The sequence below is a fragment of the Dioszegia hungarica genome (assembly GCF_025882075.1).
Source record: "Dioszegia hungarica strain PDD-24b-2 chromosome Unknown MKK02contig_8, whole genome shotgun sequence".
Classification (NCBI taxonomy): domain Eukaryota; kingdom Fungi; phylum Basidiomycota; class Tremellomycetes; order Tremellales; family Bulleribasidiaceae; genus Dioszegia; species Dioszegia hungarica.
The window spans coordinates 2738600-2755222 of record NW_026515770.1 but is presented as its reverse complement, the minus strand read 5'-3'; the positions used below and the strand labels follow the sequence as shown (position 1 = coordinate 2755222).

At 57.8% G+C, this 16623-nt stretch overlaps 6 protein-coding genes across 6 annotated transcripts; 2 read left to right on the top strand and 4 right to left on the bottom strand.

Moving 5' to 3' along the window:
• Window positions 1-420: 420 nt before the first annotated feature.
• Window positions 421-4209, bottom strand: MKK02DRAFT_33342 (uncharacterized protein; the record flags this gene model as incomplete). The annotated part of the gene is made up of 9 exons (XM_053088700.1): window positions 421-2481; window positions 2572-2602; window positions 2828-3014; window positions 3038-3179; window positions 3251-3338; window positions 3429-3663; window positions 3718-3875; window positions 3955-4075; window positions 4128-4209. The coding sequence occupies 9 exons, from the start codon at window positions 4207-4209 to the stop codon at window positions 421-423; spliced, it is 3105 nt and encodes a 1034-aa protein (XP_052945839.1).
• An 828-nt stretch (window positions 4210-5037) lies between these two features.
• MKK02DRAFT_26785 (uncharacterized protein) lies at window positions 5038-5882 on the bottom strand (the record flags this gene model as incomplete). The annotated part of the gene is made up of 4 exons (XM_053087255.1): window positions 5038-5117; window positions 5176-5260; window positions 5312-5371; window positions 5445-5882. 4 exons carry the CDS (start codon window positions 5880-5882, stop codon window positions 5038-5040), a joined length of 663 nt encoding a protein of 220 aa, XP_052945838.1.
• Window positions 5883-6839: 957 nt separating this feature from the next.
• On the top strand, window positions 6840-7731 carry MKK02DRAFT_33340 (vacuolar ATP synthase 16 kDa proteolipid subunit; the record flags this gene model as incomplete). Its single annotated transcript, XM_053088699.1, has 6 exons — window positions 6840-6934; window positions 6982-7090; window positions 7148-7184; window positions 7231-7385; window positions 7578-7667; window positions 7714-7731. 6 exons carry the CDS (start codon window positions 6840-6842, stop codon window positions 7729-7731), a joined length of 504 nt encoding a protein of 167 aa, XP_052945837.1.
• A 586-nt stretch (window positions 7732-8317) lies between these two features.
• On the top strand, window positions 8318-9680 carry MKK02DRAFT_44760 (uncharacterized protein; the record flags this gene model as incomplete). The annotated part of the gene is made up of 5 exons (XM_053093074.1): window positions 8318-8519; window positions 8655-8866; window positions 8914-9162; window positions 9212-9404; window positions 9457-9680. The coding sequence occupies 5 exons, from the start codon at window positions 8318-8320 to the stop codon at window positions 9678-9680; spliced, it is 1080 nt and encodes a 359-aa protein (XP_052945836.1).
• Window positions 9681-9895: 215 nt separating this feature from the next.
• On the bottom strand, window positions 9896-12276 carry MKK02DRAFT_44759 (uncharacterized protein; the record flags this gene model as incomplete). The annotated part of the gene is made up of 3 exons (XM_053093073.1): window positions 9896-10214; window positions 10263-11642; window positions 11702-12276. 3 exons carry the CDS (start codon window positions 12274-12276, stop codon window positions 9896-9898), a joined length of 2274 nt encoding a protein of 757 aa, XP_052945835.1.
• Window positions 12277-13018: 742 nt separating this feature from the next.
• Window positions 13019-16607, bottom strand: MKK02DRAFT_36985 (SNF2 family N-terminal domain-containing protein; the record flags this gene model as incomplete). Its single annotated transcript, XM_053089535.1, has 12 exons — window positions 13019-13099; window positions 13182-13314; window positions 13374-13712; window positions 13760-13941; window positions 13990-14228; window positions 14273-14828; window positions 14881-14947; window positions 14997-15265; window positions 15314-15445; window positions 15495-15650; window positions 15796-16092; window positions 16413-16607. The coding sequence occupies 12 exons, from the start codon at window positions 16605-16607 to the stop codon at window positions 13019-13021; spliced, it is 2646 nt and encodes an 881-aa protein (XP_052945834.1).
• Between the last annotated feature and the right edge of the window lie 16 nt (window positions 16608-16623).

Sequence of the window (16623 nt, the reverse complement as noted above, 5' to 3'; positions counted from 1 at the left end):
GGACACTGGGCAGGGGGGACTGGACAGGAGGTACTGCACCGAGTAGATAGCTAGACAGGGGAAATTGGTAGCGTCAAACACGTTGACGGTCAGGGGAAACATGTATGTTGAAATGGGCCGGTCATGCGCATCTTCCCTACCCGAAGGCCGTCGAGGATGTGCCGCATTGGGCTCCTGGCTTGTTAGCAGGTCTGTGTACACTAGTGGGCTGCCACACGTGCCAAGGTGTCTGGCGATAGGTGCACGCATTTTCATGCGCTAGATCTAGTTAGACTTGCTTCACTATTGCAATCAAGCTGCATCTGCTCAAACGTTCCACTCTCGGTCCGTACCAATGCTGCTTCCTCCCTTCCTTTGTCCCGCTGCTCGCTTTCCCCTTCCCGATTCGCCGCGCCTTTAGACTCTAGACGGCAGACAGCGTCATTCCGCATCGCCCGCGCCCCCCTTCGACTCTGTCTTTTCCTGCGCCGTATCGTTGGGGAGTTGACCGTCCGCGCCAGTATCTGAACCTGACGCTGCTCCATCTGAGCCCCTTGGTAATGTATCCGTGGGGTCGGCAGGCGTAGGGAGTTGATGTGCAGGGTCAGGGGGGATAGCCGAGGATGATAGATCTTCCGCCTGGCCGGGCATTGGTCCAACGGAAGGATGTTGACCTATCTCGCTTGGCGGTCCGGATCCACCTGGCGTGGGAACGTGTACGGCGGCGAGTCCGATGCGCCCGATGGGCGAGTCACCGACTGGTCCGGTCCGAGCGATATCGGTCGATTCAGGCTCCACCGCTCCCGGCTCCACCGCTTCCGCCTCCGCCGTCTCGACTTCCCCACTTTCCCCACTTTGCCCAAGTTTCTCTTCCCCTTCTTCCCCATCCTTCACCTCTTCCTCGACCTCCGGCTCCTTCTCATCGGTAAGATCTGCCGCGACTAGAGCTGGTGACGCAGTGGGCTCCGCTGCCTCGCTCGCGGCAGGTACGATCGGCTTGACCTCCTCCGAGGCCGGGGTTGGACTCTTTTGCCTGCTGACCAAACTCCTCGCCGATCCCGACTTTGGCACCCCGTCCTTCCCCTTCGTCGACGCCTTCCCCTTCAGCGGCGAGACTAGACTAGCTGCACCTCCACCACCCGGAAGGCCCTCCACCGTCTTGGCCCGAGACGCCGCCGTCCCCTGCATCAATCTGCTCATGCTCGAACTCCCCGAGACCCGCTCCTTCTGCTGCTTTCCCTCTGACAGCTTGGAGCTGGGTCCAGGACTCTCGCTCCCCGCTCGGCCTGCCTGCCGAGTAGGCGTGGGGCCGAGCGATATCCGCTTGCTCGCTGGTCGGCCTAGCGACATTGTGCTGGAAACAGGGCTATCGCCGGATGCAGAGGGAGTTGCGCGAGCCTTGGCGAGTGACGATGCGGTAGGTTTGAACGGTGTACCGGTGGTCTGAGGCCGAAGAGGGGTAGTGGTAGGGGTAGGGCCGAAGGCAGAGACTGGTCGGCGTGAGGATGCAGGACCAGTCATGGCGGGAGTGAGGGGTTTGGCTGCCTTGAAGGCAGAGGGAGGACGGGTGGAGGTCGAGGGTTTGGGAGTGATGATGGAGGAGGTAGGTCGGGGCTTGGGTGTAGAGACGGTAGATGGCGCTGCCTTATCCGCTACCCTATCCGACCCCGATGGTTTAGACTTGACAGGGATCTTGCTGGCAGTGGGAGAGTCAGCCATTCGGGAGACCGTCGTCTTTGTGGTGGACGAGGTGGCCGCGCCTTTACCTGGCGCAGCAGTATTGGATATCCTTGATGAAGTAGCCGAGGAGGTGGTGTGCTCGCCTGCATCAGGCCGCACGATGGAGCTCGTCCCAGAAGCCGTGGATGATGAAGCAGCTTGCGAGTGCCCTGCGCGCTTCGCGGAAGGAACGTCCGCTTTGGAGGACATGACGCCAGTCACAGCGGTCTTAGGGGACGGCAACGAGCTCTGAGTAGATTTCGGCGCAGCTCGAGGTGATTTGGCTGTTGTGGGTGATATCTTGGCCGGGGTTGAGGCAGGAGCGGTGGAGATGGGAGCCGGCGTCCTGGTGGTCTTGGGGGATGGAGAGGAGGGAGCTTTCGGTGTGATCGTAGAGACCGCTTTTACCCTGTCCGATTCCGCCTTTTGCGGAGTGCTTGGTCCACCAGTCGCTGCGCTGCCAGTAGGCCCTGGCTTCGTCCCCGTCGTCTTCCCCGCCGAGGCCGCCCCGCTCCCACCGTTCAACTCCGGCCCATTCCCATCTTTATCCTTCAAGACCTCCATGACCTCGCCATCTCCCTTGCCACTCGCAACGGTGTCACCGGTAGTGCTCCCCCCACTCTTGCGCCAGCCGCCAGCACTGGTGACCCGCGGTGCATCTCCGGCAGGAACGCCAAGACTAGAGGTAGCCGAGGAGGAAGATGAGCGGCGTGATGCCTCGCGCTGAGCTGTAGCTGCGTTGTGTGCTGCGGCAGTCTGGAAACGAGCGACGAGAGCGGATACCTGGCATGAAGTCAGCCTAGATACTTGCCGGGTAGGGTCTCTCAAGTGGACAGCTCCCGGCACGGACGTAGGTAGGGAGAGATGACCTACCGATCCTTGTGATTTCTCGACGGGAAGTGGCCTCGTCGTCAGCTTTTTCCACACGGGTCGGTGCTGTCCGCCTGAGCTGTGCCGAGATGGCCGAACCGAGATGACAAGTGGGTGGAGGAGGCTACTTACATGATCTCCTTTGTCCGACGCGTCTACCAAAAGCGACTCTCAGCTCGATGTTGCAAGGGGGAAGGATAGTCAAGCGGTCAAGCGGGATCCTTGCCGCAGGTCTGATGGACTCTGGATAGATGCAGACCCTCGACGGGGCGCTGGACGGTACGTGGTAGATGGACAAGCGATGTCAAGGGCAAGGTAAGGTTGCTCGAGGCTCCGAGCGCGCGGACCGAAACACGCGGGGTAAGTTGCCCCGCGATGAGGAATGTGGCGGACAGGGCCCATGGGCCGAGGGACGATGGCAGTGATGACCCCCTCAGGCCTGTGTGCTCGATGGTCCATGTATACATACATATCCTCTTGATCACCGAGCTCTCCTTATCGCTACAAATGAAATCAAAAGTGTCCACACAAAGAGCAGAAGACCGGGGAGGGGTACCTGGACGCGTGGCCCTACTGAACTGGAAACAAGCCCTTGAGCCGGAAGGCCAGCTCTGTCGGTCAGCTCTGTCCTTAGCTAATTAGGGGTATGATAATGAGGTAACGTAGTGAGAGGATAACTTACTCCAGCTTGGGAGTTCCCGTCGTTATCGCCACCTGGATCGCAAATTGATAGGTCGTTTGAGCGCTTGGCGTGATTGAGGACCTCAATGCTGTTTGTGTCAGGTTTGCCGATAGCGACCTGCTTGATCTGATCACCTCATGAGCATGATAACTCGAATCGGAATGTCGTGAGAACTTACGTTGCAGATCCCGATGATGCAGTGCCTGAGCGGACAGTAGCAGACCCGCTGGAGGAGGAACTGCTGGCCGGAGAGACTGAAATGGAAGCCGCAGAGGCAGTGACAGAGCTTCCATGTGCCGCGCTGCTGGGTACGGCCGGAGGGGCCGAGCTGCCGGGAGCAGCTGGGCTCGGGGCCGCGAGTTGTGGATCCAGAGCTGGTAATGGGAGATAAGCCATATAGTCGAGATCCATATCTGGTCGGCATCAGCTCCAAATCGATCCCCTCAGTCCTGGCCGCGACCACTCACAGAGTCTCTCTTCGGCCTGCACCTCATCGCTCTGCATGTACACATTCTCATTCCTCAGCTCGACATGGTGTGCGCCATTCGGCAGGCCTTGGCTGGCCCACAAGACCGCGTCATTCCTAAGGGTATCCGAGAACCCGTTGTAGTATTGCTTGGGTCCCCTGTCGATTGAGATCGAGTAGAAGCCATGACTAGATATCTGTAAGCGACATTTCCCTTCTGGGATGTGGATGCACTTACTTTGGCTTTGTCGCGCCGACGATGGTCACATCACCGCCTGTCCAGTCCAGCGAGACGTAATCGCCGTTGTTGGAGCAGGCGTTGAAAGTCCCGTTGTCGTACTTTAGTCTGTCTGGGTCGGCTGAGACGTCAACGCTGGCCCCGCTCTTGTCATCCGCACATCTTTGACTTACTCGGATCACTCCTCCAGGCTCCATGGTACTGCAATCGGGGATCCGGGGAGTCGACCGGCACCGCTCCCGGCGCAAGAGCCATGCCGAGCTAAGTCTTGGCTAGATGCTTGTTGGTGGAGATAGCGGTAGCAGGTAGACGAGTTCAAGCCGAGGCGGGACGGGCAGATAGGAGAACGAACGATAACCTCGATTTCAGGACAGTGAGAAGAGAGGGTAAGAGAGATACAGGCCCCACGCCGGCTGCACACAACGAACATGAATTAGGATACCTTTGTTCGGCAATGGTGATCCACCCCCTGAGAAAAGGCACCCCTGTCTGATTCTCAAAGGCAGGAGAAAGTCTGATTGTTCATTTGCAGGACCCTGCCCAGCTTCGAGGCAGTCAGTACTGTCATGATTCCCAGCGCGCCGTGAAAACGAAGACATCCTCATCGGCGGTTCTTACATCAGCACTAGCTCGCGCTTTGACTCCGGCTGGTTCATATCTAAAATGGTCAGTGCCATGTGAGCAAAGGACCCTGCTCCTGAAAGAGGGGTATCCATGCCTAGCTCACAACTCGGCGGATCATCAAGCGCCTCAGCTGTGCAGGTCAGATGCCCGCCATACCTCTCAGACTCCACCGACAGGCTGACTCTTCTTCCCGCCCGCCCCCTTCCGCCTGACCACAGCTGGTACGAACGCTAGAGCCAGAGTAGCATCCAGCTGGCCCGCCAAGTCGTCCATCTCGTCGACTTCCATCTCGCCGGCCGAAGGTTCCACAGTTGTGGGAGGATCAGGCTGGGTCGAAGTGGTCGAACGAGGTTTTGGCGCTTGCTTGGCCGGGGTGGAGACGGGGATATCGCGGCGTGGTCTGATGAGACTCGCTGCTAGGCCTTCTTGTTGAAGGATCTGGTTGAGCTGCAGTATCAGCTAAGACCTAGCATCAAGAAAGGTGGTCAGGGACCGTACACCGTGGTTGGTGATTGAGAAGAAGTACTCGTTCGGATACTCTACAAGCGCATCAGCTCCATAATCGATGATGCGCACCCAGTAAAGCGGTATACGCACGATGCTTGGCTTTCAGATGACTCCGCCTGGTAGCTGGTGTCTTGAACTTCCGGCCGCACTGCGGCGCAGGTATGAAGCATTCGAACTATCAGGTGAGTCAGCGCTCTCCCAGAAAAACGAAATGTATCTGGCTCACAATCTTGCTCCCATTTGCCTGCTTCTCTCTCGCCATCATATCATGTACTTCCGTCTGATGCTAAGCGTCTCGTCAGCCTCATCCTACTCAGTGTAAGCTTGAAAATGGTGGACGATAGAAAGGGCAGACTCACAAGCTCCAGAAACCGCTCGTCTGGAAACACCTTCCCGCACTCCTTCATCCGCCCCCTTCCACCTCCGCTAACGAATCCATCTGGCAGGGCGCTTCCCTCGGCCTCGCTCCGAGCTTCGGAGCGCGTATATGGTCGTCTGGAGGCGCCCGGGGTGTAGTCCCGGATAGGCACGCGGCAGATGTGGTTGTGGAATTGAAGTTGATGTCGCTCCAGCTCCGACTGCGAGGTGTGTGATGTTGAGGAGTCGGGCTTGTTGCATGTCGGAGGGAGGTGGCAGGTGTACGCCGAGTCGGAAGCGGAGGTTGATGGTCTGTGAAACTTGGGCGGGGGTGAGAGACCGCCTGATGCGGAGTGGACAGAGCTCGAAGTGCCTGCCGAGGAGGCCGACGAGATGGAAGCTGAGCGGTATCTCTTGTTGCGGGGAGTGCTCTCGTCCATTCTCGGTGGTGGCTGGGGTGTCTGAGACGTAACAGGAAAGAGAGAAGCTGAGTTGAATGTGTGGGATCCTCGAAGCCTAGTTCAGGCACGTCCGTGCGCCCGTGTTTCAGGTTTGGCGAGCTGCTGTTCCAGGATGCTCTTGCTCCGGCGCATCGCTTCTCGCAGCTGGGGGCTACTCACTGATCAGACTGATGGTTGGGACAGCTGCCAGCTTCACGCATACATGGACTTGAGCCTGATATACAAGGAAAAACGATAACGTCGTCAAGCTGCCAACCTAGATTTACTGAGAGTGGCGGGTCATCCGGCATGATTGGAGCCATGAGGAGATCTGCATTGAGTTGGCCGAGGTCGACGGGCCATCGTGCAGTATTGCACATCTACCACACTAACAGCAGTCACTCGTATGTGTTGCGATGCTCCAAGGCCAAAGTCCCGATGCTTCCCACCGCTGTGAGCGATCTGATCGGCTTTGAATCGGTCCCATCGCCTTCCCTGAGTCGGTCAGGTCACAGCTTGAGCTTCGTGCTATGCAGGCGCTGAGTGCCACTACTATCTGCTTTTCCGGGATGATGTCCAACAGAGTGACCGCTGTGAGACTGCAGAAAAGGTGATGGGTGGTGGCGGGATAAGGGTGCCACATTGAGCTAATACCGGGAATCGCCGCCCGCTTGCTGCCCTGGCTCACTCCGCTCAGTCACTGTCATCGATCTCCTCCATTCAATTAGATAGATAGCTATACAAAGGTCATACTAGACACCCCTCCACACACATCACAGCTACTGTGAGTATACAACCAGACTGTCACGGCCTCGAGACTCCTGAAAAAGCTGGTCGCGGAGCAATCCTGCTGTCAAGGAGACGCCTCCCGCCGCTCAACCCTCCACGTTCCTTTCTCCCGATCCGACGCACATCTTGGGGTCTAAGCTCATCATACAGCCCCGAACACTCAGCAAAATGTCTTCCGTAGCCGACCTCTGCCCCGTCTATGCGCCCTTCTTTGGCGCCATGGGCGCGACCGCCGCTATCGTCTTTACGTGTATCGGCGCAGCGTAAGTGTCAACGTCTTAGCTATCAACTACAGCTGACGCCGATGCAGATACGGTACCGCCAAGTCGGGTGTCGGAATCTCCGCGATGGCTGTGCTCAGGCCGGACCTGATGATGAAGTGCGTCGTGCCCGTTATCATGGCTGGTATCATTGCCATTGTGAGTCCGGGCAGCCACCGCAGCATATGACTCGTGATCGCAAGCTGACAAGGATAGTACGGTTTGGTCGTCTCGGTCCTTATCGCCGGTGGTCGTGAGTCGTCCCGCGTATTCGAGAGGGATGCAGCTGATGAGAACAGTTGAATCGCCCATGCCCCTGTACACCGGTTTCATCCAGCTCGGCGCCGGATTGTCGGTCGGTCTTGCCGGTCTCGCTGCTGGATTCGCTATCGGTATCGTTGGTGACGCCGGTGTGCGCGGAACAGCTCAGCAGCCAAGGCTTTTCGTCGGTATGGTGAGTTGGCTTGACTGGACGGTTGAGAGGTGCTTGGGAAAGCAAGCAGTACAATGGCGATTGGGGAGAGTCCGGAGACGAGGCTTTCCAGAGGGTGGGCGGCAGGGGAGTATAGGGCGCAAGGAAGGACGGAGCGGGCTGGACTGATTGGTCGAGCGAAACTATATTATGAGGCCATCGCTGACCCCTCAGATCCTGATTCTTATTTTCGCCGAAGTGCTCGGTCTTTACGGCCTGATCGTTGCTCTTATCCTCAACACCAACGCCGCCACCTCCTACACTGTACGTCGAGCCTCCTACGCTTTGTACTATCCTAGCTGACTCTCAGTGCCCCGCCCCCAAGTAGACATTCCTAGCTGGATGATCCGCTATCACCCTTCTTCCCCTTCTCCCCGAAATACACTATGAATCCTCGTACCTCATTTGCGCAACCCGCATCACATCGCATTGCCTGTCGTGTACATCCGAACGGCCAGACGGGGATAGAGATAGCTCGCGCTGGTCTAGACGGGGAATGTGTCGCTCGACCGTGTTCTCTTGTCCCGGGCCTCGGCCATTCGATCCTGAGATCAGCTTTGGGGGGGTGCCTTGAGCGCTTGGCCTGACGGGTCTGCTGCTGTTTGCAGTATGATTTTACTGCGACGTTGACCCTGGCTGATGATTTGATCTCGCCGCACGAGTACGAGGCGGGCCGAGGAAGCTGTTGAAGTGCTGCTGAGGCGCCGAGCAGAATCGAGCCATCCGCGTCGCTGCGAAAGAAGCCTTTTGTTCCTGAGCGACCCCACGACCAACTCTAAGTTTGCCTTCTATCCTGTCAACGATGTGCACCATCACTTGCACCTTCTTTTCGTCTTTCATCCCAATACTGAGCCTCTCAGAGCTCGTATGCCCCCGGACCGTGAAAAGCTCGAGATAGCGAACCAGCGAGCAGCATGGGCCCGCTCCACCCCCTTCTCGCGCCTCCACCGCAGCTCGCCTTGAACCCTCTGTCGTCAACTTCGGCGCATCTGCTTTCCTTTCTCTTCACCTCGGGCTATGTAGGGAGTATCTATATCTCGAATCATCTCGCTTCGAGCGGTGATGCGCCGAAACGGAAGGCTGCAGTCTCTGCGAGCTCCACAGGAGGTACAGAAGGTACGTCGTCCTGACCCCCCTACACCTCTTAGCAAGCTATCAGACGGAGACCTTTCCATCTCCAGCGTCTTACGCTCCCATGCAGAGGCATATACACTAAACGATGTACTGACTGATACATAGCTACTTCGGCAGAGAACTCTACTTCGCTGCCTCTCCCACCAATATCCGCGGAGGACGCACCTGACGATGCCTTCCTCGACCCCAGTGCACCCCAGCCAGGGGACCGGAACCACCCAGCTACCATCCGTAGTCGGATGAAGGCTGTTGGACTCGCTACTGCTCTGAGCCTAGGCGGAGTCTGGTACACTGTGAAGACAATAGGCGGATATGGGGCAGTGGAAGCTGTGGGTCCAGCTCATGGGTTTGACGGTGACAATGGCTGATGTGCCAGGTCCGCCCGACGCTCTCTTTGCTCGGCTTACCACTTCCTTCCTTCCCCTCACTGTCCGCTCTGCCAATCACGGTCCTGCCCTACGTGCTCGCGCCCGCGCTCCTCCTCGGCCCGCTATACGCTACATATCTCGACGGTGACCTCCCTTCTTTCTCATACACCCGTCGAGAAGGCCTGCAGATCCAATGGGACAGGTTCAGCGGGCCAGAGTCAGGCTGGGGTCTGGCGGAATGGCGAAACTACGTCGTGGTCCGTCTCTCTTTTCAGGCAACCACGGGTCGAGTGTGCTAATCGTCAGGGCCCACTGACTGAAGAGCTCGTATTCCGCTCCTGCCTCCTCTCGGTCGCCCTCCTCTCTCGGACTTCTATGCGGTCCATGACATTCGCCACTCCTCTCTGGTTTGGCGTCGCACACGCCCATCACGCCTGGGAGACATATACCAAAGGTGGACGAACTTCCTCTGCGGCTGTCCGAGCTGTCGCTGGGTCCCGTAAGCTTCCCTTCAATCTTTCTGGCCGTAGTGTCCGAGCTGACGTCCGTAGTGTTCCAGCTGACGTATACGACCCTCTTCGGCTGGTTCGCGACGTACAGCTACCTCCGGACCGCGTCTGTCCTCCCTGCGCTCGCGTCGCACGCTTACTGCAACGTCATGGGGATCTACCTACCCAACGTGGCGGCTCAGCGGCACCCGGGGCGGAAAGGGCTGATATGGGGCATGTACGGGCTAGGCATCGCTGGGTTTGTGGTAGGTCTGAGGCGCCTGTGAGCCATAGCAAGGGGCAGACAATGAGGTCTGCGCTGTTTAATTCTAGAGGTATATACATGCAAGAATCCGCGACAAAATGCACATGCCAACACAAGATACACTACAAAAGATTCTAATCTATCAAAAGTCCTGATACATACGCTACAGATGTCCCGCCTCTCGGACTTAACACTGCTACTCTCGCTCAAGCACATCCTCCTATGGACTCGCGCCCTTCACTGACGGCTCGCCTCGTGACCCGCCATGTCGCCAGATCCCGCCCCGGAACTACCCTCATACCCGCCACCTCGCTCATAATAACCCTCCACCGGCCCAATGGGCGGGACAGGCGGGAGAGACGCTGTAGCCTCGACCGACTTGGTAGCCTTTTTGGGTCGAGCCCCGGGGCGCTTAGTCGAACCGGCCTGGGAGCCAAGCGAGACCCGTTCTTTGGTTTTGCGGCCCGGTCCCCGCCGTTTCAGTGCGGCATCGTACGAGCATACATCTTCGTCTCGGCGCGCACAGTGATGACATCGTGGTCGAGCGCCATCGCATCTATCGAAGTCAGCCTGACTCCCACAATGGGGAAGACGAGGGACTTACTTGAGTTTCTTGGCTCGACAAGTATAACAAGCGATAACAATCTTCTTGGCTCCTTCTTGCTGGCCATCCACCAATCCCTCCGGCTTGTCCTCCGCGAGCGCGCCCTCCCCGCCCTTGTGACTGTCCGAGCCACTATTACTGACGTCGCGACATCTCTTCCCCAACGCGCCCTCGCTCTTGCCCTTGGTCTCCTGTACATCCGTTGACCCCGTTGACTTCACCCTCCTCTTTTTGGGCTTGTCCAGCTCTGCCAACGGCGCCGAGGAAGGCACGAGCGGGTGGGTTGGAGAATGCGATGCCGCCTCGCGCTTGATTGGAGGGGAAGACCTAGAAGCAGTTGCAACGGGCGCGGTCTGCGTGGGATTGATCGATGTCCATAGATATGGGGATGTGGACGGAGGAGGGAGACCGAAGCTGTGCGACCTTTGCGTCGAGGAGCTACCGGCCGAGTGGTACTGCTGCGAGTCGTGCAGGTACTGAGGGCGCTGCTCGGATTTGTACGGGTTGGTCTCGTACGATGGCGAAGATTGAGCCGTACGAAACGCCGAGCTGGCAGACCTGTCGCTGGGGAAGAGGGCGGATTGGGCATCGTAGCACCCGGTCGCGGACGTAGGCGGGGCAGCGTACGGGGATATTCCTGGCGGACAACGGTGTGATGGGGAGGTGTTATAGTTGCGCGAAAGTGCCTCGCTGAGCGCTTGATCCTGTCCTTGGCTGTTAAACCAAGGAGCGGGATCCGGGTACCGCCCATCCGGGGCCTTCGAGGTGGGGTGTTGGTACTGCTGAAGCTGTGGGTAGGGGTAGCCCCAGTCCATAATGGCCGGCGCGCGGTTATTGAGGTAGTTCTGTGCCGCGAGATAGGGTGTTTGCAATGTCAGAGGTACAACAGGATTGGATGGGGTGGCAGTTGGGAAGAGGGCGGCGTCCGATTGCTGATAGGCGTAGAAGGGAACGAACGAGGGGTCGGGATTGCTTCCCGCTCGGACGCCGGGGACGGGGTACTGTGATGTGCCTGACGACGTGCGGGAGTAGGGGATCGGTGCCGTGTTTAGGGGAAGGGCAGGCGAGGACTGGGATGATAGGGATGAGATGGGATCTTGTCGATGATATGATGAAGGGAGGGATGGTGGAGGCGCGAGCGACTGGGCAGAGACGGGCGGGGCGACCGGTTTGGTCTGGGCGGGCGTTGACCAGGTGCTCGGTACCTCCTGCGGGATATCGTACTGCCGAGTGTAGGGCTGGGAGTGGGTCAGATTGACAGGTGAGGTGGAAGTGGGAGTGGTGCTGCTGGAGGCGGCGGGAAGACCCAGTTTGGCCTGAAGAAGCTGATCGTACCGCGCGCCGGTGGGGATGTTGGTGAATGGGTAATCGATGGGATCACTGTATATCAGCTATGCAGATACTGACGCATTCGTTCGGAAGCCATGAGGAGCACTCACAACGACATGAACTCTGCAGGCGCATCGGTGGGTCCGTGCGAGCCCATCCACTGCTGCTGAGGTACCGTATGCTGCCCCAGGGTGTACATCGCCTCCTGCACGCTAGTCATCCCGCTCGTCCCATGTCCAGCGGGTGTGCTGTTGAGCATCGACGCAGTGTAGGCCGCATTCGACTGCGCCGCCTGAATCTCCTTGTCCAGCGCAGACATCCGACGCGTCCTCTCTGCGCCTCCTTGCGACAAGGCGTCCATCATCCCGTTCAGACCGACTGTGGCTCCCATCACGCTGTACGCCTTTGTCATTTCCAACGCCTGTTCTCCCTTCGCAGCCGAAGTATCGCCGCCGATCTTGGTATCCATGCCGCCTTGTCCGCCCACCGCGTTTCCGGATCCGAGCGCGCGTGTGACCGATTGACCGGGCATGAAGGGATTCTCAAAGATCCACCCTCCTCCGTAGGGATTGTCACCGGTGGCAATGGGTTGAGCGACAGCGGTAAGATCGGTACCGATTTCGCCTCCGAATGAGGTGGACGCGGACGAGTATGAGAGAGATGGAGCCGAGGTACCGAAGGACATGGCGTGTGTCCCTCAAAATGGGACCTATTATTCGAAAGCGCTGGAGTTGGAGTTGGGCGATTTTAGACCCCTTGATGGCGAGTTTCAGAGCTTTTATCTCCTCGAGAAGGAGGTACCATCGTCGGAGGGGGGAGGGGCAGTCGGCGTGTATATGACTGATGGGTGGAGAAATTTGCAAGGTGGTCTGTGATGAGATATACGAGTTGATGAGCGCGTCGACTCCGCCAACTCCATGGATCCAAGTTACTCGGGCAACTTCTGCAGCTTGGTCTACTCGAGATCTCGACCCGGGCCAGGCCCTGCCAGGCCCCGCCACTAGCGCGTCAGCCGCGCAGTAAAGTGACACCCCTTTTTCTTCGGAATGACGTAATAACCAGACGGGAAAATACCGGCCGGAGTCGGCCTCTTTTTGACACCGGGAGTTTACCCGCTCAACCCGATAACGATAATGCGAGACATCCGCTATTCGGACATGTCATTCGGGCCATACAAAAAGGTCCCCACGAGCCAGCCCATGCTAAAAGGCACAAAAGATCCACTGTGGAGTAAGGATCGACGCACGCAATTACTACGCGACACAGGGACGTACATATGCAAAAGATAGACACTCAAGATCATGGATACAACCACTCTGAAACACGCCCAGCCTCCGCGGCTCTCCCCCTTGCTCCTTGCTGCTTGCGCCAACTCGGCCATGCGTCATACCGCGCAAAGTCCACCTCCCGCCTCCAGTCTCCAGGCCTCACTCGTCCCCCTGCTCCCCTTCCCCGTTGAACATCGTGGCCAACCCATCCGCAGCATCGTCCTTCGCGGGGACAAAAACCTGAAACATGAGCTCTCCGCACTAAAACCTCAAAGTTCAGATCCACAGAGTTTAGGTCCGCAGATCTGGTTCAGGCACTAACCTCGAACGCGGTCTTTTCTCCTTTTGCCCGCTTTTCCTCCCCTGCCTTGCCCTTCGCGAGGCCAGCCGACCACCCCACTTTTCGGGCCATAGCCTCCTTCGATCGGTCTAGTAGGATGGCGAGATCCTGGTCGCTATCCGATCAGCCCATAGCTCAAACTCTCCGCTTTCCCTCCGAGCCGCCAGTACTGACCTGATGATGGTATCGTCCTTGGACGCGACATCCACCTCCTCACCCTCCAGATCTAGCAGTGCCCGCGCCATATCCGCCGTGCTCTGCTCCTTGTTCTTACTACGCCCCAAGAGCACCTTCCCATTATCATCCACGACCCGCCCAAACTTGCCCTGGCTGATGACCAGCGCTTCGAGCTTGCGCTTGTTGCCGGCCTTCTGCAGGATCTTGGTCTCGATGGTATGGGCCGAGACGAGGCGGAAAACGAGGACGGGCCGGGTCTGGCCGATCCGGTGAGCTCGGTCCTGCGCCTGCAGGTCCATCTGCGGGTTCCAGTCTTGGTCAAAGAAGATGACCGTGCTGGGGAGTCAGCTTGTCGCTCAAAGTGGAACAGAGGTGGAGCTCACTCTGCCTCGACCAGGTTGATACCAAGCCCGCCAGCGCGGGTACTGAGCAAGAACAACTTGGTGGCATCTGGAGATGTCCCGCCATTGTTGAACACGTTCATCTGCTCTCGACGGGATTCCTGGCTGGTCGATCCGTCGATCCGGCAAGTCTTGATCCCCTTGAATTCGTTTGCCCATTCTTCCTAAAGATCATCAGTTTTGCTCTTCTCCCCTAGGCATGTATCACTTACAATGACATCCAGCATAGTCGTAAATTGGGAAAAGATCAATACCTTGTGGCCGCGGCCGAGCAAAGCGTCGAGGAGTCGATTCAAGAGCAGCATCTTGCCGCTGGCATTGACGAGGTCCTGATCCACGACGAGCTCGCCCGTCTTTTCGTTGTATGGCCAGTCGAACAGGAAAGGATGGGACGAGATCTTTCGAAGTTGCATAACGAGATTCTGGAGGCGCATGTTATTGACGGATTTCGCTAATGGTCAGCTCGATCCAAAGCAACGGAGGAGAAGAGCTTACTAGCTTGCTTCAAAGCCCAATCCTTGCCCACTTCCGCCGCGCTCTTCTCTTCCACCCCACTCGGCTCATCCACCTTCACCCCATTCTCCAGATCCCTCACGTACTTGTTATCATTCTCCTCGATCTTGTAGTTGACTCTGCCCCTCTTCCGCTTGCCTCGCCCATTGGCATCTACCGCCTCGACCACCGGCTCCGGCTTTTCCTCGGTCTCAACCTCGCCATTCCCGGATTTCTTGTCCACGAGGAACTGCCTGATTTGACCCGAGACGATCGCCTGGTAGATGTCCTTCTGTTGCTGCGTGAGCGGAGCATAGAGGAGGTATTCCTTCTTGGGCGGGAGGTCCTTCTCGACGTCCACCTTGAGTCGGCGGAGTAGGAATGGTTTGAGGATGGCGTGAAGGGAGGTGACGACGGAGGATTTGTCGAGGAGAGCAGCATCCTGGTTGCCGGTGCTTGACATCTCGTCAAAGTTGAACCATTGCTGGAACGAGTCGAGGTCGTCAAAGATGTCGGGGAGGATGAAGTTGAGGAGAGACCAGAGCTCGGCGAGGTTGTTCTGGCTTGGTCAGCTTGGCCCGTCCACAGCAAATGAGAGAGGACTAGCTCACGTGAAGAGGTGTACCAGTCAAGATCATCCGGTTTGCAGAGGTGTACGTCTTCAGTTCCCGAATAAGCCTATATAGTCAACGCGTATCCCTTCCCAGGTTCTCCAGAGACCACTCACTTGCAGTCCAGATTCTTCAGCCGGTGCCCTTCATCCACCACAATAAACTTCCACATAAAGTTGCTCAAGAACTTTTGATCCTTCATGCAAATTTCGTAGGTCGTCACAACGACCGGGAACGTCGAAGTCGAATTCCCGCCTGATCTCGAGGTGTTGCTCTTCCTGCCGCCCTTCTTCTTGTTGGCGCCAATGTCCGAGGCGGAGGGGGGTTGAAGACGAGTCGCGCGGAGGTCGGCGCGGTGTTCGGGGGTGCCGTGATACATGATGACCTGAACGTCAGCTGTGCCTCCTGCGTAGGACATAATTGGCTAGCTCACAGGGATGGAGGGGCAGAACTTCTCAAACTCCATCATCCAGTTGTTGAGTACTGATAATGGGCAGACGATAAGGAAGGGTCCCCAAGTCCCCTTGGACCGCAAATGCGCCAGGAAGGCGATGGTCTGGAGGGTCTAGCCCGATAAGCTACAGCTCCACATCTGGTCGAACAGAGTAGCTCACCTTTCCCAGCCCCATCTCGTCCGCCAGAATTCCGTTCAGCCCGTTCTCGTACAGACTGATCATCCACTGCACCCCCGCCAGCTGGTAGTCCCGGAGCTTGGCGCCAGTGACGAGCTCGGGCTGGGCGAACGAGTACTGCTTCATGTCCTCTCCTTCCTCCCCTTCAGCTGCTTCAGCTGCTTCTGCTGCCTCTCCCTCAGTGGCCTCAGTCTTGGCCGTCATGGGTTCGGTCTCGTCAGCCTCCACGTCTGGCTTGACCTGTTCGTCAGCCCAGTCTCACAGTATCATGAAGGCGACTCACCTCCTCCTGGTTCTCGACCTTGGCCTTCTTCGCAGATCCTGCTGCGTCGCCTCTCCGCTTCCGCTTCCCGACCCCAGTTTCTTCTTCCTCCTTGGCAGCGGGACCCGCCTTATCTCTCAATCCGCCCCTTGTAGCGGTCCCCTCTCCTCTCTTCTCCTTGTTGGCCTTACGAGTCTCGGCCCGTTGCTCCGCCTTCCGCTTCTCGATCTGCTGGCGCGCCATCCGGTCCCCGATGATCTTGGCGTAGATGGTTGATTTGTCGAGCAGGAAGCTCAGGCGATTGGCGCGGGCGTCGGCCTGAGGTACGGGAGGGTGATCGTAGTAGAGCATGTTGAGTGGTGGTGCGTGATAAGGCAAGGTGGATTCGGGATGTGGGGTGGTGTAGAACAAAGGAAGAATCGGGTCAGCCATAAGCTCGGCAGATGGAGGTACAAGTCATGGAGCACGCAAGGCAATCCCTCCCCCTTCGTCTCAACCTCCCAAGACCTCCCAGGTCGGTAAACAGCGCAAAGGCATCTCTTCAACCAGATACACCACTTTATCCTCCCTCTACACCACCTCGTCCACATCCTTTGCACCACCGCGCCAGCTGAATCAAGCCATTTCCTGCGACTTACAGCCGGATCGGCTTCCACAGACTCCTTATCCTCCTCCATGACCACGTTGTCGGTGTCTCCGTTGGCTACATGGACCTCCGCCTTGATGGCTGGACCAGCTGAGCTTGGCGAAGCTGGCATGGATGTCGCGGCTGACGTTGAGGCGTTGGTCAGATTTGGTGTGGACTGTACGTCTGAGGTGACGGGTGAAGCCATTGCGTGTGTATTCCCT